At 42.8% G+C, this 26,647-nt stretch overlaps 1 protein-coding gene across 1 annotated transcript; it reads left to right on the forward strand.

Moving 5' to 3' along the window:
- The first annotated feature begins 1,525 nt into the window (after positions 1-1,525).
- Positions 1,526-26,647, forward strand: PARP6 (poly(ADP-ribose) polymerase family member 6). Its single transcript, XM_068963747.1, has 23 exons — positions 1,526-1,609; positions 3,485-3,690; positions 4,338-4,415; positions 5,411-5,505; positions 5,935-5,995; positions 6,223-6,313; positions 6,769-6,835; positions 9,273-9,422; positions 10,352-10,502; positions 11,123-11,176; positions 12,696-12,791; positions 13,096-13,188; positions 14,111-14,236; positions 15,509-15,574; positions 16,520-16,587; positions 17,858-17,906; positions 18,155-18,267; positions 18,977-19,049; positions 19,753-19,822; positions 25,210-25,289; positions 25,679-25,742; positions 25,914-25,998; positions 26,333-26,647. Exons 2-23 carry the CDS (start codon positions 3,688-3,690, stop codon positions 26,433-26,435), a joined length of 1,836 nt encoding a protein of 611 aa, XP_068819848.1. The 5' UTR covers positions 1,526-1,609; positions 3,485-3,687; the 3' UTR covers positions 26,436-26,647.

The raw sequence follows: 26,647 nt of genomic DNA on the forward strand, positions 1-26,647 counted from the left end.
AAAGTGGCTCAGCGCCGCCGTGACGGAACGACGAGGCGTTGGGGCGCGCGACCTCGCCCGCCCGGCCCGGCCCCCGCCCCTTGGCCTGCAGCTCCGCCCCCGCGGGGCGTCCCGGGCCGCTCGTCCCCTAGGCGGCGGCCGCGCGCGGCCCGGGGTCGCCGTGAGTACTCGCGAGGCCGGCCTGTGGGGCGGCTGCCAGCGGGACCGGGCGGGGCGGGCGGGCCGCGGAAAGGGTGCGGGGCCCGCCTCTCCTCGGCCGGGGCGGATGAAGTGAGGGGCTTGGACCGGGTGGCTCTGAGGGGCCCTCCTGGGCTTGACAGGCTTCGCTCAAGGCCGGGTGGCTAGCGACACAGATCGGGCACAAAGCTGCTTTCCCGGGAGGCAGGTGTCCGGGGTCTCCAGAGGAATACGGAGAAGAGGTCCAACAGCTCCCCCCAAGGGAGGCCTCACGGCCTGTTCTGGAAGCGCGGGCGGCAGCCAGTGTCCGGGGGCTCACCCCGGCCCGTCCGTCCGCCGCGTACCGGGAAAGCGTTAGGTCCGTGAGCTCGCCGCCGCGCTCTTTGTTCCGTGGCCCAGGCTTCGCGGGCGGAGCACTTGCTCTAGAGGGGACCACGCTCTAGACCACGAAGGTGGGAAACTAATCCAGGGTTTAAGCGTTGAGGTCGGAGGCTTCTTTGACTGGGTATAAAGTTGTCATACCGAGAAGCGCCCGTGGACGTCGGCCACGACTTCTGTGATACGGACTTCAGGCTTAATTACATATGGCCAGTTCCCGTGCCAATTCCGTGTTTTCTCCTGTCGTCCGAAGTACTGACCGACAGACACCCTTCTCTGGGCACTCTTCACACAGTCTATATTTGGCCTGGGTTTTCTTGAAAGGTTCCCTTCTTTACCTCATTTAGATAAGTTAGATAGGTCGTTCTTGCTTAATTCATTAGCAACTCCCTTTATTGCTTGTGACCACATCACAGGAAGAGTGGATGTGAGTGGAACCTATCAAATGTGCTTAAGTCCCAGTTCCACTTGCCTGAACCTAAGCAAGTTGCTTGACCTCTCTACCCCTGATTTTTTTTAATATGTAACGTGAAAGCTTTGAAAAAGACTTTTTTTCCAGCTTATTCCTGTTTAAAATGTAATTCTGTGAATTAGATAACTTCCCACTATTCCCCATTTGCCACTCTTCATCATTTAAACCTTTTCTCCATCTCTCAGAGGAATGAGCTTTGAGAGTTGAAAGTGGGAGTCCCTTTCACTGAAGCAGCCTGGGTTGAAAAAGATGGTAGTCTCTGAATTATTTTTTTCCCTGGACAGGAAAAATACCCTCTGAATTATCTTTTTCTCCTTATGATAACAGCAGAAACCAAGCAGCAACAACCCTTGGAGAGAGACTAAGTTTTCTTCTACAGTGACAGAGAGCTTGTGAAAGTTGGTACTTCTGGCCCACGCTGCCATCATCCTACCACCCAGCCCAAGACGCCCCAGGCTGGACATTAGTGCCTCCCTCTTTATTTCTCTGTGATCATCCAGATCAGCACCTGACTGTTTATTTTCAAATCTCACAAACCCAGCCCCCAGATCTTCATGTTCTGGTTCTCAGCTACTGTTGAAGGTGAATGGAGTCTTGCTCTTTAAAATAATTTTTGTGTGACTTTTGTCTGTGTAGTTGTGTTTAAGTTCTTGTATGTATCTCCCGTTTGGCTTAGGTCTCCAGCAGACAGTTCATTCATTCAGTAAATATGTGTTGAGGGACTGACAATATAGACAATGAAAAGAGTCAGAGCCTCTGCCACCATAGAGCTTACTTTCTGGTGGGAGATAGATACAACAAACAAACATTTTGTACATCAGAGTGTGGGAAGTGCTGTGAAAAAAATTAAAGCAAGGAAGGGGGATGGAGAGTGCTACTATATTGTGTGTTGGGTTTTGCTGTTTTATATGGGATAGTCAAGGTGACCTTCAAGCAGAGATCTGAAAGAGTAAAGGAGTGAGCCATGTGGGTATCTGGGTGAGTAGCATCCCAAGAAGGGTGACCAGCAGGGACAAAGGCTCCAAGGTGGGAATATGCTTGATGTTTGAAGAACAGCAAAGAGGCATTTATGAATTCTTAGTGATAATCTTCCTGTTCTTATTTAGAGTTAACTTTTTAGGGAGAGCCCTTCCAAGGGTAGTCTCTGATTTTTTTTTTTTTTAATGAAAATCTCCAACTATACACAAAAGTAGAGAGTATAAGAAATGCTTATGTACTCATCACTTAGCTTTATCAGTAATCATCACTTTGCCATGTTTTTTTCACCTATTCCCCACCTTGATGCCCCTTCTGCCTTTTGTGCTTGAGTTGTATTTTAAAGCAAGTCCCAGATATCAGGCCATTTCTTCTCTAAGAACTTTAGTTGTAGTTTCCTTTTGCATATTGTTTTTGATGGGTCAGACAGCCCTGCCAGCTGAAGGACTGCTATGATCTTTTCCCTGGCATTGTGCTTTATGTCACCATACTGGGTTAGTTACAGGTTTACGTTGGTATCTGAGGAACAGACCACAGGCCCTTGGAACACACAAGGATTTAGAATGGTGGTTCTCAGCATAACTTGGAGGAGTTGTTGAAACAGATTGCTATATCTTTGGAGTTTCTAATTCAGTAGGTCTCAATAGGGTATCTTAGAATTTACATTTTAAACAAGTTCCCAGGTCATATTGATGCTGCCAGTTCACAGACCTTACTTGAGAGCCACTGATCTAGATACTTAAGATGCAAGAGAATCATATTAAAGATCAAGAACACCTCTGTTTAAAGTTGGAGTGGATGAAACTGATAAATAAAAAGCCAAGAAGCAGTGTTTTTTAATTTTGCACAAGGGCTAGAAGTTAGTGTTTTTCTGAGCATTTCTTCAGATTGTTATTGCATTTTGCGGGGAGTAGGTTCCAAGAGGAGTCCAGGGCATTATTTTGGCTGTGACAACTCAGACTGTCTACCAGAAAATGGTCAGAGTTGTTGAGACTTTTCAACTTAGCTATGATTGTTATAGAAAGGCTCCTAAGGATACTGGTTTTAAATACGAGATAAACACTCAATTTGGAGAAATAACTGGGGATAAAGATTTTTTTTAAAGTGTTTGCTTCTGATGGTGGTTGACTCTATGAAGAATATTCTAAAATGAACTGACTTGACTGCATAGCATAGCATCTGGTCCTGGCATCATCATTTTGGCTTCAGGAGTTGATACAATGTTTTGCTAGAGCAGGGACTTACTTCAGTCACAGCTCTCCAGCTGGAGGGCAGTAGTGTCTCATGTTCATGTAGTACTTTCATGGTTCATTCTCTTTAAAGAACTGTGTTTGCAAGTGTGTCTACATGCATGCAAGTATGTTTCTATGTACCAGTGTCTATACATATGTATAATAAAAGTGTACCCATAAACGTGTGCTTTTGTACATGCCGCCCAGCTGTTAAGTGCTGATGAGATCTATTGTTATCTACTTTCTGCAGGACAGTGACTTGTTAGCACCACAACAGCAGATCCTGCCTTCCTCAGCTGATCTCCAGTCGGCCCTGATATCGCCACCCCCCTCCCAACCCTTGTCTCCTCTTTTGGCCTCCTAAATGCCCATCTCGTTGGCCTGGGTTCAACTGGTGGTATGGAGGGGTGCTGCCTAGCACTGACCTAGGAGTGTGTGTTACCCACTGACCCAATGGTGAGAATTCACTGCCCACCTTTCTAACTGATTGTCCAGCGGGTAGATGAAACAAATTGCAGACCTCACCTTCCCCCTCTGCTCCCTTTTGGAAGATAGGGTGGCTACTTGAAGTTAAAGGAAGGAGATGGGACATGGAAACAGTATTACTTGGTGTGTGTATAGGGAGTTTTCTTGGGAAGGAAGGCGAGAGTTAAATACTTGAAGGGATAGAAAGGGAGTTAGGAGACAAAAGAGCGAGGTGTCTCACTAGCAGCTTCAGAGCTGCCTTGGGTAATGATCCAGAAGAGGCCAGCTTGTACTAGAACTTAGATATGCCTGAGAATCAACCTTGACATTGAAGTCTTCTGCATACCTCCACCACTGGCTACTAGAGCTTCAGTCATCATACCCGATACCTAAGAAGGCTAAAATTCCCTATTGTTTTCCTCTGTGCCAGCAAGTCAGTGCTAGACCATGGATATGACCGGATTTAGGAAAAGACTGAGACGTCCCCAAAGGGTCAGGGGAAGGCAGCAAAGGGACTGGGGTCTCAGTTATTCTATCCCAAGGGACCTCTCATTTGTGAAAATCTGTTTCCTATCTTATCTTAATCCCACTCTGTTCCATGAGATATCAGGCACCCTTATTTCTTGTTTCATCATCAGGACATCAAAGGCCAGTTCTGGAATGATGATGATTCGGAGGGAGACAATGAATCAGAGGAATTTCTCTATGGAGTTCAGGTGAGATTACAGCCCCAAAACCCATATTGGATGGTCTAAATGTATACTTTCTTCTGGATACGTCAGGAGTGGAAGAGATTATTTTGGAGCAGAGGTGAAGATATAGTGTCAGTGTGATCTGAGGATTATCTGGTCAAAGCTGATCTCATATTTTTGCTCTTGCCTGGAACTCTTTATCTTTTCCAGTATAAACTACACCCTCTGTGCATGGAGTTTAGCCATAGGTTCTTGCTACTGCTAAGTCACTTCAGTTGTGTCTGACTCTGTGTGACCCCATAGACGGCAGCCCACCAGGCTCCACTGTCCCTGGGATTCTTAAGGCAGGAGTACTGGTGTGGGTTGCCATTTCCTTCTCCAATGCATGAAAGTGAAAAGTGAAAGTGAAGTCGCTCAGTCATGTCCGATCCTCAGAGTGACCCCACGGACTGTAGCCTACTAGGCTCCTCCACCCATGGGATTTTCCAGGCAGGAGTACTGGAGTCGGGTGCCATTCTTAGTTGGAAACAATTATTTTCTGACTGTTCCCTCACTAGCCAGCAGGGGTCATTTCATTCATTAGGGTCAAATTTTTTAAGACTCTTCTACCAGTGTTTGTTCAGTGCTGTCACTGCCCAGGGCATGATCCTGAGCAGAAATGTTGGATGCTGCACACAGAACCAATCTGAGTTAAATTCTGAACTCTTCAGCCTGTTCTGAGTTCTCGTAGGAGGGATACCTAAAGAGTCCTGGTCAAGGTTGAGAGAAGCTGAGACTTAAGGATGCGAACTCCTTAAGCAGAACCTGCAGTTAGTCGACTGAAACCTCCTAGAGTGCTGATGGGGGGTGACTTGTCTGTCAGTGAAATCCCCAGCTAGGGCCACCACCAAGAACTCTTTCATAAAGCAGCTTTTGCTTGCATGTGTTGCTATAGTTTGATTTCCCTGTTCCTGATGTTTCTTCATATTCCATTTTCCTCTTTCTCTTCCCCCCCTCCACCATTTTTGCTGCTGACTCAGGGAAGCTGTGCAGCTGACCTATATCGGCACCCACAGCTAGATGCAGACATTGAAGCTGTGAAGGAAATCTACAGTGAGAACTCTGTATCCATCAGGTGAGGCTCTACTTCAGGGATGGCAGGAGGCTCAGCCACTTCTTTGTGACTTGCTAAAAGAGTAGAGGTTTTTTCTTTACGGTGTGATGCTGGGGTCTGTGGACTTTCATAAGTTTTGAGCCTAATGATGGTGAGAGTTGCTCAAAATATTTAAGGTAGGCTGACAGGAGCAATGAGGAAAGTATAACCACTTTTCTTAGAAGTTCCCTCTTATCCTAGATCCTCTAGGCTGAAGTTTCACCTTGGGGGTAAGAAGGGCTTGTGGCCTGGCAAAGGCTTTGATTGTAAAAGTGGTTGTAGCTAAGTACAGAGCCTCCTCTCACCCTTCCCTCGCCCTTATCCCCAGGCTCACTTCTCTTTCCACTTCAATTTCTGTTCCCTTCTTTCTCCCTTAATGAGTCTCACATGTGATCACCTGTATCTCTATAGAGAATATGGAACTATCGATGACGTGGACATTGACCTCCACATCAACATCAGCTTCCTGGATGTAAGTGATGCCAGTACCTGCCAACAGCAGGTCTAGTTGAGCTTGTGGGTTTTGCCACATAGGCCTGGAGTCTTGTTCCCAAGTGCTATATTTGAAGCACGTATACTTTGTGCCTATCTCTAGACCATCATCAGATAGTACTGCGTGCATGTGTGTCATGTAGCGAAAACTTCAAAGTCCATTTCTCTCTGATGCTGAACTAGAAACCATTCCCCTTACTCTTGTAGGAGGAAGTTTCTACAGCCTGGAAGGTCCTCCGGACAGAACCTATTGTGTTGAGGCTGCGGTTTTCTCTCTCCCAGTACCTTGATGGACCGGGTAAAGGCAGTGACTTTGTGCATCTGCGTGCTCTGACTAGTCTAATACAATGTTCTAAGTTAACTGAGATAGAGAAAAACTAGGAACAAAGCCTTTTGGTGTAATCTGAAGGCCATTGGTAGGAAATTTTCAGTCTTCTCTCATTGTTATCTTCATTCCCTATCACCTAATAGTCATGCCTTAAAGACTTTCTTGGTTAATGAGCTTGTTTTCTCTGGTTCCTCAATATTACTTATTCTTCCCCATCTCCTTAGCTTCCTTATAGAAGTTGAGGATGTTTGAAATTGGTCAGACAGTTCCCAGAATCTACCTTCTGCCTCAGAGGTTTTCATTTTCCACCATTATTGTTTAGAATACTCTTGAAATCTGAGGAGGCTAATCCACTGAACTAGGGCTTTGGACTCCCAGGAGGATAGACATGTATATGTAGTAGGAGCTTTTTCTTCTCTTTGCAGAACCGTCAATTGAGGTTTTCCAGCCATCAAATAAAGAAGGATTTGGGTTGGGTCTTCAGTTGAAAAAGTAAGAACTTTGATCTTTCTGGTTATGAATGTTTGAGGGAAAGAGAGAGAGGACAGGCAGACTCTTGAATGTTTCTTTCCAAAAGTGTCTTTCTGACATGTGCCCAAGAAAGACTAAAATTAATTTGGAGAGTCCAGTTTATGGTTAGTTGGGGGAGCTTGTGTTTCTGGGGTATGTGCCCTTGAGGCTTCCTGGAGGTGAGAGCATTACTAGCATTTACTTAGCATTTAAAGGAAAACATAACCCTGGAATTAGAGTTATGCTCATCACACTTCCTCAGAGTAGAGCTCTAGGATTTTGGACAGTTTTAGTTTACTAAATGTACTGAGCACTTTGCTAAATAAGTATTTGGTATATAAAGAGAAGTGAACTCAATCAAGTTCTAAATATAGTCCAGTGTATACTTGTTCTAATACAAGTGAAAATGTAAAGTTTAGAAAGAACACAGAGAAAGCTGTAAGTCAGTCTGGTGGCAGTTACATGAATGAAATATGAAAGGGAGATGATTAACGGTTTTTAGGGATGGATAAGGATTGTCCATGTAGACAGACTCTGAGAATAAATAACATTTGCAAGGGCAGTCACATGAGGCAACGTATGTAGGAATTGTAAAATCAGAAAGGATCTTTTGCTTTTATTTTGTAGGCAGTGGGAGCTTTGAAAGGTTTTAGGCAAAGAAAGGATATGGGCAGATTTAATTATTAAAAAACCATTCTGGTAGCATTGTGCAGCATAGATAGAAGGAGTGTGACAAGAGACCAGAACTGTTTTAGTAAGAGGCATTCGTAGAAGTTCATACGTGAGATGAGGAGCCAAAGTATGACTGTAGATATGAGTACAGACAAGAGATAGACTAAAAAGATTTGCAATGTTTAAAGTCAGACTCGAAGACTGATTTGGTTATGTTGTATATGATAAGAGGCAAGGAATAGAGGAATATTACTGTTAGGTTTCCAACCTAGATGTCTGGGTAAATTGTAATTCCCCTCATTTAAATAAGAATTTAAGAAGAACAGGTTTGTGGGATGAAGATAGATAGTTCCATTTTAAATATGTTATTTAAAGGTAACTTTGGGATATTCAGTGGAGCTGCTCAATAGAGAGAGATGTAGATTTGATACTTACAGGAGAGGTACAGGTTGAAGATAGATTGCAGTGTACAGGTGAGAATTGCATCCAGTGTAGAATATGAGAATGTCAAAGGAAAGCTAGATAGAATGAGAAGAAAATGAAGTCAAGGGCAGAACACCCTTTAACCCCGAAAAAAATGCCAAGTAGAGAAAGAAGAAACACTGAAGGTAGGTTAGAGAGCTTGGAGGAGGATGGGAAGAGAACAGTGTCAGAGAACGCAAGGAGGAACATTTCTACAAGGAGGGCCAGATGCCAGAGAGGATGAGTAAGAGGAGAACTAGGAGTTTCGGTTGGATTTACCATCAAGGTGAGAGCAGTTGTAGTGAAATGGTGAAGGTGGAAACCAGAATATAGTCAGTTTTCTGGAGAAGTGAATGATTGGCCACAAAGTAAAAACAATGAAGTACGGATTAAGAAATTTGGATGAGGATTAGGAGGTAGCTAGGTTGAAATAAAGAAACGTGGAACTTTTTGTAGATGTGGGGAAAGGAACTGACAGGAAAAGGAAATAATCGCCAGATCAAAGTCCCTGCAGAGGGGCTGAGATCCAGAATACAGCTAGAGCAATTGATCCTTAAGAGGAGGGTCAGCTTGTCTCCAGAGGATGGAGGGATCAAAGTGAGGGTGGAAATGGAAATAGATTTTGTAGTAAGGTTGTCAAATCATGGAAGATGATATCTGATGGCTTCAGTTTTCTCGGTGGAGGAGAAAGATTCTCAGTTGTAGGTATAGTTAGCTTAAAGAAGGTGATAAGGATTTAGAATAATAGAGTAATACTAGAGAGAACTGATCAAGGACAAGTAAAAGAACTGACAAGACTAGTCAAGTTGGAAACCATAAATCTGAGGCTGTAATGTTTTGCCTAACAGTATCAGTACCCTTTGGCTTCCTTGTCCTTTTCTTCACTATTCACAAGGCCAAGGGTAGTACTCACCTCTATTCTACCACTTCTGTTTCACTTTCGGTATAGCTCTTCTTGGCAGTAAATTGCCAGGTTCACAGCCTTTGAAGACTCATGTTTGAGATCTTCCTGTAAAGGCAAAGCATCTAAGCATTTTTCTGGTCCATTAGACTAGGTAAGGGAGTGGGAATTTACCCACTAAGGTCAAGAGGTAGTTTAGAACAGTACATATCCATGTGCTAAGATTATATCAGAGGGATCTTGAGACAAACACAGTTCCCTAAACCAACTAGCTTTGCAGTCCCTAAGCCTGAATTTTAGATTAGTTGCCTTTCATAGTCTTATTTCTTGACCTGGGATTCCCCTGCTTGAGCTTTCTAAGTCTCTTCCTCTGTGATTCTTTAGAATCCTGGGTATGTTTACATCCCAACAATGGAAACATCTCAGCAACGATTTCTTAAAGACCCAGCAGGAGAAGAGGCACAGCTGGTTCAAGACAAGCGGTACCATCAAGAAGTTCCGAGCTGGCCTCAGCATCTTCTCACCCATCCCCAAGTAAGTGTTTCTCCATGAGCTGGTTGTCTCTAATCACACTGATCTATTCTAAGCCCCACCCCACCTTCTTGATTATGTAAACTTTTCTGTCCTCTCCCTAGGTCCTCTGAATTCTGTACCTTTAACTACTGATACCACCCACATGATCCTGTCCCCTATGTGTCTTTACCCTTCCTCTCCTGACCCAGTAGCCATACCTTATCCTTTATGTAAAATATAGTATCTAGTGCATGGGGTCTCTTTGGAGAAATATATACTAATTTCTCCATCTCTCCTTTCTTTGACCCTCAGCCTTATTCCCTATCCTAAGGAGACAGAAGCAGAGCTAATAGGCCCCAGCCCCTTGCTCTTATGAAAGGGGACATTGATTTATTACCTGGGTTCTAGAACAAGTATTGCTCCATTCTTTGATCCCAGACTTTTATTCCCCCACTTCCCCGTTCTCTGTGCCTTCTGATCTTCCCAAAGGCAAATACAAACCCAGATTTGTAGCTTTCCAGGTACCAGTATTGATAGACAGTCAGACATTAGGCTCTTTGGGGTCCACCTGTTTCTTACCTAGTAGTTTAATCACATATATATTAATACAGACAACACACACACACATTGAGCAAGTGAAACAGGTATCCTTTTCAAGGTATCATTCCTTAGATGCTGTAGAGAATGACCCAGGCTTTAATGACGTAAAACCTGACGTGTAGTGATGTATGTGTTTTGATAGTTTGATCCAATGAAACTTTCCTTGGATAGTTTTTCTTCTTTTACCTCGCTGTGTGGTATGACATATGGGATCTTAATTCCCTGACCAGGGATTGAATGCAGGGCCCCCTGCAGAGTCTTAGCTGCTGGACCACCAGGGAAGACCCTCCAGGCTTCTGGGGCTCATACTGAATCCTCAGTTTCATCACTTTTCTTTGCTCTCTGTTCAGGTCTCCCAGTTTCCCTATCATACAGGACTCCATGCTGAAAGGCAAACTGGGTGTACCAGACCTTCGAGTTGGACGCCTCATGAACCGTTCCATCTCCTGCACCATGAAGAACCCCAAAGTGGAGGTGTTTGGCTACCCTCCCAGCCCCCAGGCAGGTCTCCTGTGTCCCCAGCACGTGGGCCTCCCTCCCCCAACACGGACCTCTCCTTTGGTACATGGCTGAGGAGGGTTTGACTTGGTGTCAGAGGGTGGGAGGGGAAGTGAGGGAATACAGCTTCTCAAAATGGAGTGGGAGTCTGGTTGTCCAGGCATCATAAACCAAATCTGGGCATGAACCATGAATCAGTAGAATGGAACACATATTTTAATAGTTGTGAATTTATACCTACATAGTCTAGCAAGCTTCTCTGTTAGTATGTCAAGGAGCAGAGTCTGGGGTTGGGCATCCCAGGGAGATGTTATTATGTTTAATTTTGTTACGTTATAGTTAGAACTTAATAGTCAGCTACTTTACACATGTTTTACATCTACCTTGAAAAGGGTTAAGGACAGGTGAGCCTGTTTTAAGAGCCTTTGCCAAAAATGTCTAAAGGTCTTTCTCTGCAGCGTGGGAATTACTTAGACTGATCAGAGTTAGGACTTAGCTACTTCAGGATAATTTTAGGTAATGGGCATGAGTGAGGTATTTCTAGGAGGTGTTTCTTCCTTCTAGGAAGTCACCAGCTTCCTAGGAGGTTCATGAAGCCATATTATTTTTTTTACTCTCATCAGGTCAGTGGTCACTGCAAGAACATCCCCACTCTGGAATATGGATTCCTTGTCCAGGTAATCAAGTCCAAAGCTTCATTCCAAAGCCTTTCCACTGTTTTCTGACCCATCTGATCCCTTAACATCTCCCAGCTCTTCAGTCAGTTCGCAAACATTTCATTTCCTTAATTGCTCTGCTTTGATAACTATACTGAGTGTTCTGTGAATAGGAGAAAAGGCCTAGTTCCCACCCTTAAGAAGCCTATAGCATTATTGGGAAGACAACGCTTACATACCACTTACGATCAAGTGCCAAATGATGCACTGCAAATTTTAAGTGCACTGATGCCAAGATAAGAGAAGAATTGACACTGATTTTCTTACAATCCTCCACATCCTTGCTCAAGTGGGCTTCACTTTTCCTCACAAACTTGCAGTGCTTAGCTGCTACTGGTCATTTGCTTCTTTTTAAAACCTCTTTATTTTCCTGACATGGTTTCACTTTTGCATCTCCAATATCGTTGTTCGTGTCATTCCCTCTACTGGCATTCCTCACTATAACTGCCTATTGTAATCAAGTGTCAGATGCCAACTTTTTCATAAAACCTTCTCTATTACTTGAAATGTATGAGCTGGAAGTGTGTTTCCTCTCACTGAATTCTTTTGATACTTTTTGTTTTATATAGCACTAATGTGTCAGGTACTATATGCTGCCTTGAATTGTAATTAATTTGTATACATACTACATCTCCCCTGTTGGACTATAGGGTCTGAGAGGATAGTGTTTTATGTTTTGAATAATAAAGGATACTTTCCAGTGAGCTAGGGACGTAGTAGGCATTCAACAAATCTGTGTTAAATGAATGAACAAAAGCCCTTGCGTGTCCATTTACGATCTCGAAAGTTTGTGAAATGGGAACAATTTAATTTATACAGACAGTATATGTGATTGTGAAAGCCTTTTAAGACAGATTGTGTAAAAAATACTTTAGGATATTGCTGCATGTGCTCTGAATTTGTGCTTTCTTCCCATCAGAGTTTTATTTGTGGTCTTGATCATTTTACAGGGTGATTGTCCTAGGTAGTTAAACGTGGCTTCTCAGCACCACACCCACCCCACCTCCCACCCCTGCCACGATCTGATCATGGACTGAATACTCAACTCATTTGTCACATGGGGGCATCTAATTACTGAAAATAATATTAATAGTTTGATTAGTATTTCTTACTGTTTATGAAATACTCTTACAGAAATCATCTCTTTAATTCCAGTACTTCTGTCAAGTGAGTAATGTCCATTTTGTAAATGAAAAAACCAAGGCTCAAGTTAACTTGCCCCAAGTTATATATGGTATTAAGTAGTAGAAGGGGTACTCTTAACCCAATTCTTCTACCATGGCTGGTCTTATTTTCGTTATAATATATAGTCTTCCAGAGTTAGGCTATCGATTTAATTAAGTGCAGGACCCAAGAATAGAGTCTACCTTAGGCACAGGGCTGGGAGGTAGGAGAGTAATAGAAACGAAGTTCAGATTGTTTCCTATATCTGGGTCTTGACTTCCAAAAGAAGACTTAATCGAATCTCTTCTCTCCCCAGATCATGAAATATGCAGAGCAGAGAATCCCAACATTGAATGAGTACTGTGTTGTATGTGATGAGCAGCATGTCTTCCAGAATGGGTCCATGCTCAAGGTATACACCTCTGTTTTGTGACCCTCTTTCTTACAGCCTTATCTAAGGCCCATTAGTCCCTCATCTCTCCATTTTTCCTTTCTTCTTGGATCTGTGGTAAAGGTAGAATTCTGTCCATACTCCCTGAGACTCTGGAAATGATAGTTTTTCTCTGAAAACAAGTCTCAGCAGTCCTGTTAGGAAAGATGAGGATATGTGAATATCAGTCTAGAGTTGTCCGAGGTCAGAAATGTCCCTCTTGCCCTATGACACCTTCTTATTGCACACCTCCTGCCACTACCATCTCTTTAATATGTCCATTCAGCCAGCCGTCTGTACTCGTGAGCTGTGCGTTTTCTCCTTCTACACGCTGGGAGTCATGTCCGGAGCTGCAGAGGAGGTGGCCACTGGAGCGGAGGTATGGGGGAGGGAGAGCTGCTGGGGAATTGGGGTCCTTTACAGCGGGGAGTCCCAGCAGCCTCACTGCTTGGAAGTTAATCTCCAGAAATGCTTTCCTATGTAAGGATGTTCACTGTCGTGGTTTTTTCTTTAATGTTTTATTTAAGTTTTGGCCACACCACATGGCTTGTGGGATTTTAGTTCCCGACCAGGGATCAAACCCATGCCCTAGGCAGTGAAAGCTCGGAGTCCTCTAATTGCTGGACTGCCGGGGAATTCCCTAGTATTGTTTATAATAGTTGAAACAAGAAAAAATAGATACAAGCCCATCTGTACAAGGCCCAGTTAAAGAAATGATGGTTTGTTCTTACAGTAGAAATACTATATAGCTATTATTTATGGATAGAGAATTATAACATATATAAATAAAATATAACAGTGTGTATAATTCTTTAAAATTTGCCCATATGATAAAATAACAATTTCTTTAGTAAAAATATCTGGAAAAATATACATCAAACTTTGTAGTAGTTAATGTGAAGAATGAGATTCGAGGGTAAGGGGATGTTTTTTATCTTCTTTTAATCATTCTTTTAAACATTGTTCTTGAATTTTTATGATAAGCTTGTATTTTCTAATAAAAAAATCAAAACATTTGTGGTTTTTAAAATTTATTGAAATATAGTTCTTTATAATGTGTTCATTTCTTTTTTATGTGTTCATTTCTGCTACACAGCAAAGTGATTTTTGTAAGACCTTGTTATTTATTCATTTTATACATAATAGCTCACATCTGCTAATCCAAAACTCCCAGTCTGTCCCTCATATTTGCTTTTAAAGAGAAATACCGAGCGCCTCCGGAAGGTAGACTTATGCTGGATACTGTGCAACTCCCAGCCCTGTGAAATAGCTTTTGTCCCCTTTCTTTCCTTTCTCCTAAGGTGGTGGATCTGCTCGTGGCCATGTGTAGGGCAGCTTTGGAGTCCCCTAGAAAGAGTATCATCTTTGAGCCTTATCCCTCTGTGGTGGACCCCACTGATCCCAAGACTCTGGCCTTTAACCCTAAGGTATAGTTGCTTGGGAAGAAAGTCAGGACTAAGGAACAGAAATGGTGAAAGATAGTGGGAGACTATAGGCGTCATTCTAGTGCACACAACAGCTTGGAATAAGGGGACAGAAGAAATGGCACACTTGTTTCTTGGGAGCTCCTGAACCCTCAGAGTTCACTGTTTAGTGAATAAGTAACTAAACATAACTAATAATATAAGGTGAACTTCTGAGTTTCTCAGAAGACAGGGAGACAAATTAATATTAGTTACGTTGGAATAATACAGACTTTGAAGCCAGACAGACCTTGATTCCATTTGAGGTTCTGCTGCTCCCTAGCTGAATGGCATTAGGCAGATCACTTAACCTTTCTGAACCTCAATTTCTTTATCTGTAAAAAGTGGATAATATCTATTATTATAAAAATGAGACATAATGTATGTAAAATATTATAATACTTAGTGTTCTCCAGAGAAATAGAACAATAGGAGATATATGGAGAAAGAAATTTACTGTAAGGAGTTGACTCCTGTGATTATGAAGGCTGAGAAATACCAGGCTGAGTAGTGGGCAAGCTGGAAATTCAGGAGAGCTGATGTTGTAAGTCCCAGTCCAAAAGCCAGCTGACTCAAGATTGAAGAGCTGATTTTTTCAATTCTAGTCTGAATGCAGGAAAAGACCAATGTCCCAGCAGTCAGGCCAGCGGAGTTCCCTCTTACTCAGCTATTTTGTTCTATTCAGGCCGTCAACTGATTAGATGAGGCACCTGAATAGGGATGGCAGTCTCTTTTACTCAGTCTGCCATTCAAAGGTTAATTTCATCTCGAAATACCTTCACATACATACCTAGAATGTTCAATTAAATGTCTGGCACTTCATTTCCCAAAGGACACAGTCGACAGTTGTTGAAATAACCATTACATGTACCCAGCACAGTGCTTCACAGTTGCTCATTTCTGTGTGTCAGGCACTGTATTAGATTCTTTACCTGTTATTTAATCTTCAGTTTAACTAACCCTATGAGGGTAGTGAGGATTTTTTATCTTTACTTATATAGATGGATACTGAGGTTCTGAGGGATTAAGGAACTTACTCCTACTACTCTCAGCTGGTAAAAGAACTGGCACATGATTCTAGAACTTCTTGGCATTAAGTCTGTGTTCTTTGCATGACATACTATGCTGTTCCCCTGGGGCCTAGATTTCTTTTGTACATGTGGCCCTCTTTCATCACATCTTCCTCTCTCCCACTTTTCTTCACCTGGTTCTTCTTTCCCTGTTGATTCCCCACAGAAGAAGAATTATGAGCGACTGCAGAAAGCTCTGGATAGTGTGATGTCCATCCGGGAGATGACCCAGGTATTCTGTCCTCTGCTTGTCCCCTGCCTGCCCACTCAAGTGCCCTATTCTGTTTGAAATTCGTTGGAGTAGAGTGAAGATTTAGAGATGTTACTCAAACTCCTCACAGGATTCTCTTTAGTTTTCCCTCTTTAGCTTTCCTAGTCTTATTTCTCTGGTTTGTTAGCTCTGTTACTCCTATTTCTCACTCCTTATGTCTCTCTCAACCTTTACCTTTGCTGCTAATTCCTTCACAAGTTGTTCCTATTTAATGTTTTTTTTTTCATGATTCTTAGGGCACTAGAGAAGTTAGGGAAGGACTTCTGTCCAGGGTTGGGAGGGTGAGGAGGGGGGCTTGAAGGTAAGGAACTAGACCCAGGGGCCTGCATCTTCTATCCTTCTAGGGGTGGGGCAGCCACATGGAGCAGTGACCATCCTTTGACTCAAGGCTGTCCCTCACCAGACTTCCCCACCCCTCGTCTGCAATCTCTGCATGAATAGACATTCATTTGTACTCACATTTACAGGTGGGCCTCTTCTCAGCAAATCCTATATATCACAGTTCAGAGGAACACTAACATACACCTAGGAGGGATGATTTACTTGTCAGAAGAACTCTTAGGTTTTACGTAGTTTTACCACAGGATTCCTTAGCCTGGTCTTTCTGGGACATTGATTTTATTTACTTATTTATTTTTTTTGATTTATAATCAACTTTTTAGGGCTGTAGGAATTGCATAAAATGAGGGAGACCCACCTGCATGTTGTTTTGTAAGCATCTTCAGTCATTTTCATATTTATTTATGAGTCTTCCCAGCCTGACGGGTCCTTGAGGGTGGGAACCCCATCTCCTCTTGGTTTGGTGTGGTCTTCAGTGCCTACCTTGCCCCGGGCCCTGATAACCTGTGGAAAGTGGGAGGGCTCCCACCTCTTCTGGGAGATAACCTCATGGCCTTTGTCTTACAGGGCTCGTATCTGGAAATCAAGAAGCAGATGGACAAGCTGGATCCCCTGGCCCATCCTCTCCTGCAGTGGTATGAGTAGAATGGTTCATCCTTCAGCAGTTGGGGGAATGGGGCATAGTATCAGACCTGGAGCCTATACCTTCTCTTAGAGGTGGTTTCAGCATTGTTCCTAAGATTATAGATATTATGGTGGCTTTTTCTTGGGGTTTTATTGATACACCTGGCTTGGCTAGGAACTGGGATCCAACAAAGAACCCACAAGTTCTAAGACTATGTTTCAAGTTCTCTTTAGTGCTTCTTATTTCCCAGTAGGTTTCTGAGTGCTGCTTGCCTATAGGAATTAACACTTCATTTCAATTAGATTTTCTGTGCATGCAGAGATGTCCCTCTGCTTCTACTCCCTTTCTCTATCTCAAGCCCTTCCCTGTTGATGTTAACTGTCCAGAGGCTTGGAGCACTATTACTCCCTTCTCTGAGTGAAGGTCCTGACCTTGAATTTCCTTTCTACTTCCCTTTACCCTGGCCTTGATTTCTGTTCTCTCCTCCTGGAATAGCTTTCTCTTTCTAGCGTGTTTTGCTCTGTCAGGTCAGCCTTTGATATTAGTACTTTTTCAGTGCACCATGCTCCCTCTTAGCATGAGGAATGACAAGGCATAGACCGTTCAGAATGGCATTACAGGTACATGAGTGAAGCACACAAACAACCAGATAGCCACTGTAAGAGATAATGCCCCCTTGCTGAGTCCTCAGTGGCTTATGCCTTTGTTCTCTCCTGTCCTCTGGAGTTCAGCCTACATACAGGCCAGTATGTCCCTGAATTCTCAGGAAGTTCGTTCTAGTTTCTTCTGTTTTTTTTCTGCAGCTCAGATAATAACTGTCCATTCCCCCCATCTCTGAGAGCCTTCAGCCTTCCTCTGGGCTCAGATAGGATGGCTCCTGAGCCCCTGTGCTAAGTTTCTAAATTCCAAATGTAAGTTGTCACCATCCTAACACAGACCCACCTCTCTGATTTTCTTTGGTAGCTGACCTCTTATGTTCTTCTTTTTGTTCTTTACTTTTCTCTGCCTGGATGTAGCAGCCCACCTCCCACCCCTCTCTTTCTTTCATCTGTTGTTTAACCAGTAACTAGCTGGTCTCTGGTCAGTAACTTCTCTTACATTTTTATACACAAGCATTGCCACCCACAGGAATGTCGGATAGTGTCCTGGGTTCACAGTTCAAACAACCCTGGAATCCTTGCTTATTCCCCAAGGGGCAGAGCAAGGCTGCTGCTTTGTTTAGAATGGTCTAACCACATGTTTATTCTGTCCTTTTTGTTTTTTTGTCTGTTTTATCCTAGGATCATCTCTAGCAACAGGTCGCACATTGTCAAACTACCTCTCAGCAGGGTAAGTGACCATTCTCCATCTAAACTCTGAATTTCTAGTGAGGGGCAAGGAGGGGCTCCAAACCAGCTAATCACATTGGTTCTAGACCTGCCTGGTTAGACTTGTCCATCAACAGTAGTCTTTGGGCCAGTGCATGTTTCCTTTATTTGGGGTCAGTACAAGCCTAATTTGCTTCTTATCCCCAACCTTTCCCTCCCTGATCTCCCGTTTCTGCTCTGTTTTCATGACCCCACCCCCACCCTGGGCAGCAGCTGAAGTTCATGCACACCTCACACCAGTTCCTCCTGCTGAGCAGCCCTCCTGCCAAGGAGGCTCGGTTCCGGACCGCCAAGAAGCTCTATGGCAGCACCTTTGCCTTCCAGTGAGGAGTGGGGCAGGGCTGGGGCTGGGTGCCGGATAAGGCAAAAAAAATGGGGGGATGGTGGCAAGTTCACTTGAGAAATAGGAGTTTGTATGACTTATGTCCATCATATTAAATGCTATTGTGGTAGGTGCTGTAGAGGATGAAGATACTTAAGATATGGTCTTTAATCTTAAGCTATTTAGGATATAGTTGAGGAGAATGACATTTACATATAAAAAGATGTGGTTGAAGGTAGATTGGTAGGGATAGATTTGAAAACTGCTTTGAAGAAAATCAGCAATTTATGCCTGATTTTGAGAGAAGAGAGAAAAAAATAGATTAAGAGTAACTTAAAAGAGATGTGAAGTCATGATTGGAAGCCATACTTGGGATAAGTGATAAACTCATTGAGTTTGAGATGAATTTGTGTAATTTGAAATATCAGGATGATAGGTAAATGAAAATATTGAACCAGTAGCTGAGGATTAGGATGGGACTGTTTGAAGTGTGGAAGAGAAGATAGGCCTGGATATTAAGATGTAAGGGCTAGCCATACGCATACACATCTTACATGCCTGTAACTATATCCGTGTGCGTGTCCATCGCTAGCTTTATCTGTGTCCATCTTCATGTCCTGTGTGTGTGAGAATGGGTGGGAGTGGCAGTCTTGGAATTTTCTTGGGAACTTCATGCCATGAGGAGACATGTATTCTACACTGCCTTACAGTGGGTCCCACATTGAAAACTGGCATTCAATCCTGCGCAATGGGCTGGTCAATGCATCCTACACCAAACTGCAGGTGAGGCTGTGCTCCTTTTCTCTTTCTCTCCACCTTCTCCCTGCCCCACTCATTTCGGGGAAGTCTGCTGTAAAGTACTCAACTGTGTTTGCCTCAGCATCCTCAAACCTAGCCTCCTGTGAGGCTTTCCTAGGGAGGAAGTTGAAACTATATGTATAGAATGAATATGGTGGTTGTATTTTGACCTGAGAAGTATTTTTAGGAGTGGGAATATAGCTGTAGGCAGAAATAGAAATTGCTGATTGCAATCACTGTGATCAATGAACCTGTTAGAGCTTTTCAATATATGTGACTGTTCAGTCAGAGAGTTAAAATAGGAGACTTATTTCTTTGTCCTGCAAGACTCCAAGGAATGATTATTATTCCTCCTCCTGGCTGCCTGTTCTGTATTCATTTTTAGAGGGCAGGGATCTGCATATGTACCAAGGCCTATGGCAGGAGCATGGATTCTGAGCGACTGACTCAGTGGCTATGCCACTCATCACTCTCCAAGGCATCAGTATCTAGTATTTCATAGGCAAAGGGGTTAACCTGCATCCACTTTTCAGCTAATCAGCTTTTCAAGAGTAGGTACCTAAAGTTATCTGAATGAGTGAGAAGATTAAATGGAGGGACAGAGGGCTGGATAAGCCATGTGGCTGCCTAATACACAGCCATGGGAGGGCCCAGGCTCATATTGCTTATCCTGGTGTTTCCCTGCAAGCTGCATGGAGCAGCCTATGGCAAAGGCATCTACCTGAGCCCCATCTCCAGTATTTCCTTTGGATACTCAGGTAAGAAATAATCTTTGGCCACATTGACTCAATTTACATTGCATCCATTTTGTGAATACATAAACCTATGCTGTCTACTCTTCCATCATGGACACTTGGTCTGTGTCAGCTCTCTCCCCAGTCATGGATACGTAATCTTTCTCTGTTTTCTTTCGTTAGGAATTTAGATTATTTGTATGGTGAGGCCAATTATCTCCCTTTCTCGTAGGTATCCTCTTCTCCATGAATAAAACCATTCATTGTGGGACCTTAGCCCTAGGAATGGGTTAAGGAATTACTGGGGGATGACTCTAGGCCCTCTGGAGAACACATTTTCGGTGCTGACAATAGCCTGTCGGACTGTATATGTGCACACGTGGATGCGAGTTGATATATGAATGCACTTGAAGTCTTGAGTCCCTTCCACTGGCTTACATTTCTGGAGACATGGTTCTCCTGCCTGTCAACCACCTTTTAAAATTTAAACTGTCTGTAATTATACACTATTATATTAGTCACATTGAATGCAAGAGGAATCATTTTATTCCAAAGATAAGGTATGAGCAACATTCAGATTCTAGTTAGGAGATGAGTCCCATTTTGTCCAGCTCAGAAAGGAAATCTGACTTAGCTTTCTCATTGTTTAAAGTTTATATTTGAGTTCTTCTTAGTCTTTTTTAGTTCGGGTTCTGTATAGTCTTTGTATAAGAGAAAGCCACCATATAGTCACATGTCTACCATATGAAGGGGCCAGTGCTAGATTCTTATAGATTTAGTATTCTCCATTAATGTAACTGTTACAAAAATAAGAACACTTAGCTCCAGAATAACAGAACTATAATAGAAAGGTCTCTAATGACAAACAAGAAGAAAGGAGATAATATAAATAAGAATCAAAATTAATGAAATAAGAACAGGTACAATAGACAGGCCCCCCAAAAAACCAAAAGAGGGTTTTTTAAAAGAACTAACAAAACAGATAAACCTGGGTAGATTGATTAAGAAGAAAAAGAGCAGCATTAAATAATGTGAATAAAAAAGGGAACATAACTATAGATACAGCAAAGTTTTATTTATTTTTACTTTTTATTACTATTATTATTTTTTTGGCTGCACCACACGGCATGTGGAATCTTAGTTCCCTGACCAGGGATCAAGCCTGCATTTCCAGCATTGGAAGCCCAGAGTCTTAACCACTGAACTGATAGGGAAGTCCCAAAATTGTAAAAGCTAATAGAATTCTGTCAACTTGATGCAGATGATTTGAAAACTTTGTCAAGATGGATAAATCCCTAGAAAAATGTAACTTAACAAAACTGATTCAAGAAGATATAGAAAACCTGAATAGCTCTAACATAAAAGACATTGAAATAGTAGCTTAAAATTTTTCACAACAGAACAAAATCCTTGCCAAATCAAGTAATTTTACAAGTGGATCTTAAGTCAAACTTTCAAATAACACATTATCCCAATCTTAAACAGAATCATCCAGAGAATACAAAAAGATGTAATTACAAATCATAAAAGATTGGTAAATTTGATTTTATTAAAATTATAAGCTTCTGTAGAAGACACCTTAAAATAAAAAGGCAGCTTACAAACTAGGAGAAGACATTTGCAACACATATAACTACAAAAGATTAGTAATAAAAGTACATTATAAATTCTTGCAAATAAGAAAAAGATAATCCAATAAAAAGGCAAATAACACAGGCAAGTCACTGAAGAAATGACCAAAAATATGGGCAGCTACTCAGCCTCTATTAATCAAGGAAGTAAAGGCAAGACCAAAATGACATACCATTTAGCACCTATACCTAAAAGTCCGGTAAGACCTCTGATTATACCAGAGGTTGTAGATCAGCAGGATCTCTTGTACTGCTTGTGGAATATAAATTGGTACAACCACTTTGGAAAACAGTTTGGTGTTACATTTCATAAAGCTTGAGAAATATTATCCCTGCAACCAAGCATTTTCATTTCTGAATATGTGCACCCAAAGGTGTATAGTATTGTTTGCAACAACAAATCTTAGAAAAAAACTCATACTCATCATCAGGAGAAGGGATAAGTACATCATAATCTATTCTGACAATAGATTATTATTCAGCAATGACAGTGAACCAACAGTGGCATTCAGCAACATGGAAAAAATGTTAAGTAAATAATGGTTGAATTGAAAAAAGGCAAGACAAAGGACTGCCTTTTTTATATTGCTCAAAAGTAAACAAAATTATTTAGCTGTGTGTGTGTGTGATAAAACTAAAGGAAAAAGAAGAAAAATAACAATCTAAATTTCAGAATAGTGGATATCTCCCAAGTGGAGACAGATATTGGGATAGGGTTAGGAGCACTTAGATGTAAGTCACTGATAATATTTTAGTTCTTGGATTTAGTTCTTACGTTGTTCTTAGTTCATTGTCCTGTTAAACAAATGATAGTATGTCTGTGAGCAATCCACAAAGGATAGGTGTCCAGTGAATATTTACTGAATGTGTGAATGAATCTTATTCTGTGTGCCTGGAGTCCAAAGTGGGGGTGGGATTGGGTAGTCTTTTGGCTTTGTCTAGAGACCACAATTTTTATTTTTGTGCCAGCCTAAGCTTCTCTCAGATTAATTCCTTATTCTAAATAGTGAGTCTCCTGGCTTCTGGTGGCCACAAAATTCTTATTTGTTGTCTGTTTTCTCCCTATTCTCCTCTCCCATTGGCCTTTGTTTACTCCTGAGTGCCTGAATACCTTTGGTTATCACATGGAGCTAGGAATCTCTACTGACTTCTTAACTTTATTTACTGATTATGTAAAAACGTCATATGGCACCATCCTTCTCCCTCCAAAGGTTGATTTGATTATAGATAAAAATACCGTGTTTTTCTCTTGTAGCTGTAGGTCATTTTGTTCAATCTCTTACTACTTTTCAGATAAAGTAGATACACAGAATAGTCAGATGACTTTCTTGGGTCAAACAGATCTAACTAGCAGAGTTAGGACTGGAATCCAGTTCTCCTGACTTTTAGGCCAGCGTTCTTATCGTTATATTGGACTGACAGGGCAGGCTTTGCTTGAATAACTGATTTTCTGAGGGCCCCATGGATATGTGAGAGAGTTCTTATCATTATATTGGACTGACAGGGCAGGCTTTGCTTGAATAACTGATTTTCTGAGGGCCCCATGGATATGTGAGAGAGTTCTTATCATTATATTGGACTGACAGGGCAGGCTTTGCTTGAATAACTGATTTTCTGAGGGCCCCATGGATATGTGAGAGAGTTCTTATCATTATATTGGACTGACAGGGCAGGCTTTGCTTGAATAACTGATTTTCTGAGGGCCCCATGGATATGTGAGAGTCTCTAACTCTGGATGGGATGTGGGTAAATGTCTGACTTATTTTAGTTCCTCTAGCATATAACTAACTCTCTTCTTTGTATGTTTCCTTCTACCCTTTTCTGCTCTAGTGTTCTGTATTTTCCCTCAGGGTATTCAAGTGCCTTCTGAGAGGTCATTGTAAATAGAGAGCATCCATTTGACTAGCGGAGCCTCTAAAGACTCGGCCATAGTGTGCAGGTTAAAATGAGGGAGAGTAGGACAGGAGATGGTAAGCTCCATCTGTTTGTTTAGTCATGTTTAGAAACTTGTCCAAGTACATACTCTGCACACCAAGCAACCAGGGAGTATTCTGGCCTCTAGGTTCTCAGTGTGTCTGGTCTCAGGAAACTGAGAGAAGATGATTGGGGTTATTACAGTCAGGACAGTGCACAGCAGGATTGGGATGGAACAAGATTTGAATTCTATCATAAGGGCCATCTCTAAGACCAGCCATAGAAATCAGATTGTTCTCTCAACCTCTGAGGTAGAACCTAAATGGGAATTTTACTCAGAACCATGCACTGAAATACGCAGGCTGAGAAGGTTATCAGGTTTGGATGCGGAGCTAAACCTAGTTAAGGCTAAAGAAGAAGTTGGAAACAGAGAATGGTGGGGATTCCTATAGGAGAAAGAAATAGGCAATTCAAATCTTGAGGTTCTCGTTGCCTTAACTTTTATTCAAGCCATAAATCTGTCATGGGGCTTCAGTGTGAGTGCATGATGAATTGACAGCCTGAGTCGTGAAGAATGTCAGTCCAGTAGTTATCATCCCTGCTTCTATACCATGGTCACCACGAAACCACGACTTGCCGCAGAGTGGAGTTAGTCGTAATAGTGCCGGGGTGGACTGATGAGATAAGGGCCCCTGCTTCTGGTCTGCAGTGATAGCATCATTTCCCATCTTCATCTCCCTCTCTGGTCTCATGGTCTCATACACACATACACAGACTCAGCCCTTACTGGGATAAGGCTGGGCCTGTGATAAAGCCAAATACAGAGACTGGAGTCCTAATCATGGGACAGAAAGAGTTGGGAATAGGGCCCACAAGCACTGTTCCATATCTAAATAGGAAGAGTCCAGAGTGAGTCTCTAAATGTTATAAACAGGGCTATTCAATGAGGGTTAAGGATGGTGGAGGATTTATGGATTTAGATAAGACGAAAGCAAGTAAATTAGTAAATTGTCTCCTCTTCCTCAAGTCTGGGAAGACTTTCTGAAGGAAGCAGGACTCTGCAGGGTAGTTGCCATTTTGGTTACCTGTGGAAAACTATTCATCAGTTACCTGTTCTGCTTTCTCCCTTTAGTCTGAATGACTCTGGTCAGAGGTTTTTATGTAGCTTTGAAACTGCAGCAGATCTGACTTGCTCTGCTTGCTTTCTTTCCACTCATTTAACTCAGCCTGGCATCGGACCTGAAATGTTGATGTCACCACTCTCCTAGGCCCCTCATTCCTTGCTCATTTCACCTCTTGCTCCCTATCTTAGAATCCGTCAGTGATTTCCTAATGTTCTCAGGGTAAACTCCGGTTGCCTTAACATGGCCTACAAGGCCTGCTTGATCTTATCCTAGCTTACCTCTTCCCCATCATCTCTCATCACTTCTCTGCCATTGACTATTCTCCATCCAAACTAAGGTACACTACTGTGTCTCTCTTCCAGGCCTTTTGTATCCTGTTATCTCAGCCTAGGACACTTCCTTCCTCTTCATTTAGCTAACTCTTCCTAATTCTATAGTTCTTAGTCTAGCTGTCACCAGGAAGCCCTCTTCAAACCTGTGGGCTAGGCTAGTTCCCCTCCTCTGGCTCACTCAGTACTCTGTATTTTCCCCATCATAACCCCTACCATGCTGTGTCACGATTATTTGTTCCTTTCCTGTAATCTCCATCAGGCTAAATTCTGTGAGGGCAGATAGACTGTTTGCTTTATTCACTGCTGTGTCACCAATTGTCTCTAGCTCCAGTGCCTGGCACATAGTAGGCACTTCAGTAAATATTTGATGAAGGAATGGGTGAATGAACTGGTTTGTTTTTCTGTGACAGGAATGGGAAAAGGACAGCATAGGATGCCCTCCAAAGATGAGCTCGTCCAGAGATACAACAGAATGAATACCATCCCCCAGGTATTATTAATTGCCTTTGTTCGACTGAGGCAGGACACTTCCTCTTGGATAAGTTGAGGCTACAGAGATGGATGGGGAAACATTGGTAGTGATGGGGGTGGGTGGCTTATAGATCATTTCAAGCAATCGGCTACATTCTAAGAGGAACCCATTTCCAGAGTCATTTGTAGCTTCAGTCATGAGTATGAGAATAGAAACTGAGTTTATTAAATCCAATAACATGAAAATGTAAAGATGGACTCATCCAGACTGATTATGAAAATCAGAAATTTGGGGAGGTGGCTGGAAGCCCAGGATATCCCAATCCCTACCCCCCCTAACTGCTACCAGTTAAATCACCTCTCTAGGGAAAGCTGTAACCATCCACCTGGCTCTCTCTCCTCTTCTAGACCCGATCCATTCAGTCAAGGTTCCTGCAGAGTCGGAATCTAAACTGTATAGCACTTTGTGAAGGTAGGTGGCTCACCCAGTCCCTGTTTTTGTGGGTGCCCAACCTTCATTTCAGGTGCTACTTTAGCACATGATCCAGCCAAGGGTGATGTTGAAGCATCTTTCCTTTCCCTCCATGCCTGGACTCTCTGACCCAAGCATTATACCTATAACTTCTGGCCCTTCTCTTCCCAGTGATTACATCTAAGGACCTCCAGAAGCATGGGAACATCTGGGTGTGCCCTGTGTCCGACCATGTCTGCACACGGTTCTTCTTTGTGTAAGTCTAGGAGGGCACCTTGGGAATTACTTGGAGAAGTGAGGGTGAGAGCACAATGATACGGACTGCTGGGGAAGTCTGTTTCTGTTATTGGAGACTTGTCCCTGGCTACCTGAGTAGAGCCAGAACTGGGACTTCCCCTTGGAGGATGAGGATGGGTATAAATCAAGGGCTATTTAGAGGAAACTAGCTAAACTCTTCCACCGTAAAGAGTAGCAAGAAAGGGTTTTGATTCTAGGATGGGATGGCCACACCCCTAAATGCAGGTCCATGGGTTGACATTATTCTGGGATTGGTCTCCCTCTTATGCTCACGTTTGCATTATCTTTGGCAGATATGAGGATGGTCAGGTGGGCGATGCCAACATTAATACTCAGGACCCCAAGATACAGAAGGAAATCATGCGTGTGATCGGAACTCAGGTTTACACAAACTGAGGGGGCCCCAGCCCTCGTACCACCCCTGTTCCCCCAGGATCCATCTGCCCTCATCAAAGGGCTCAGGAGCAGCAGACAAGTCTGCCCTGAGGAATCAAGGGGCCATTACCGAGGGGCAGGAAAAAGATAGACGAGGCGGCCTTCATGGTGGAGACTGACCCAGGAACCACTCCACATTTGGATGGCCCAGACTGACTCCTTACCCCGATTTT

This window comes from Capricornis sumatraensis, chromosome 2 (assembly GCF_032405125.1).
Source record: "Capricornis sumatraensis isolate serow.1 chromosome 2, serow.2, whole genome shotgun sequence".
In the NCBI taxonomy this organism is placed as follows: Eukaryota; Metazoa; Chordata; class Mammalia; order Artiodactyla; family Bovidae; genus Capricornis; species Capricornis sumatraensis.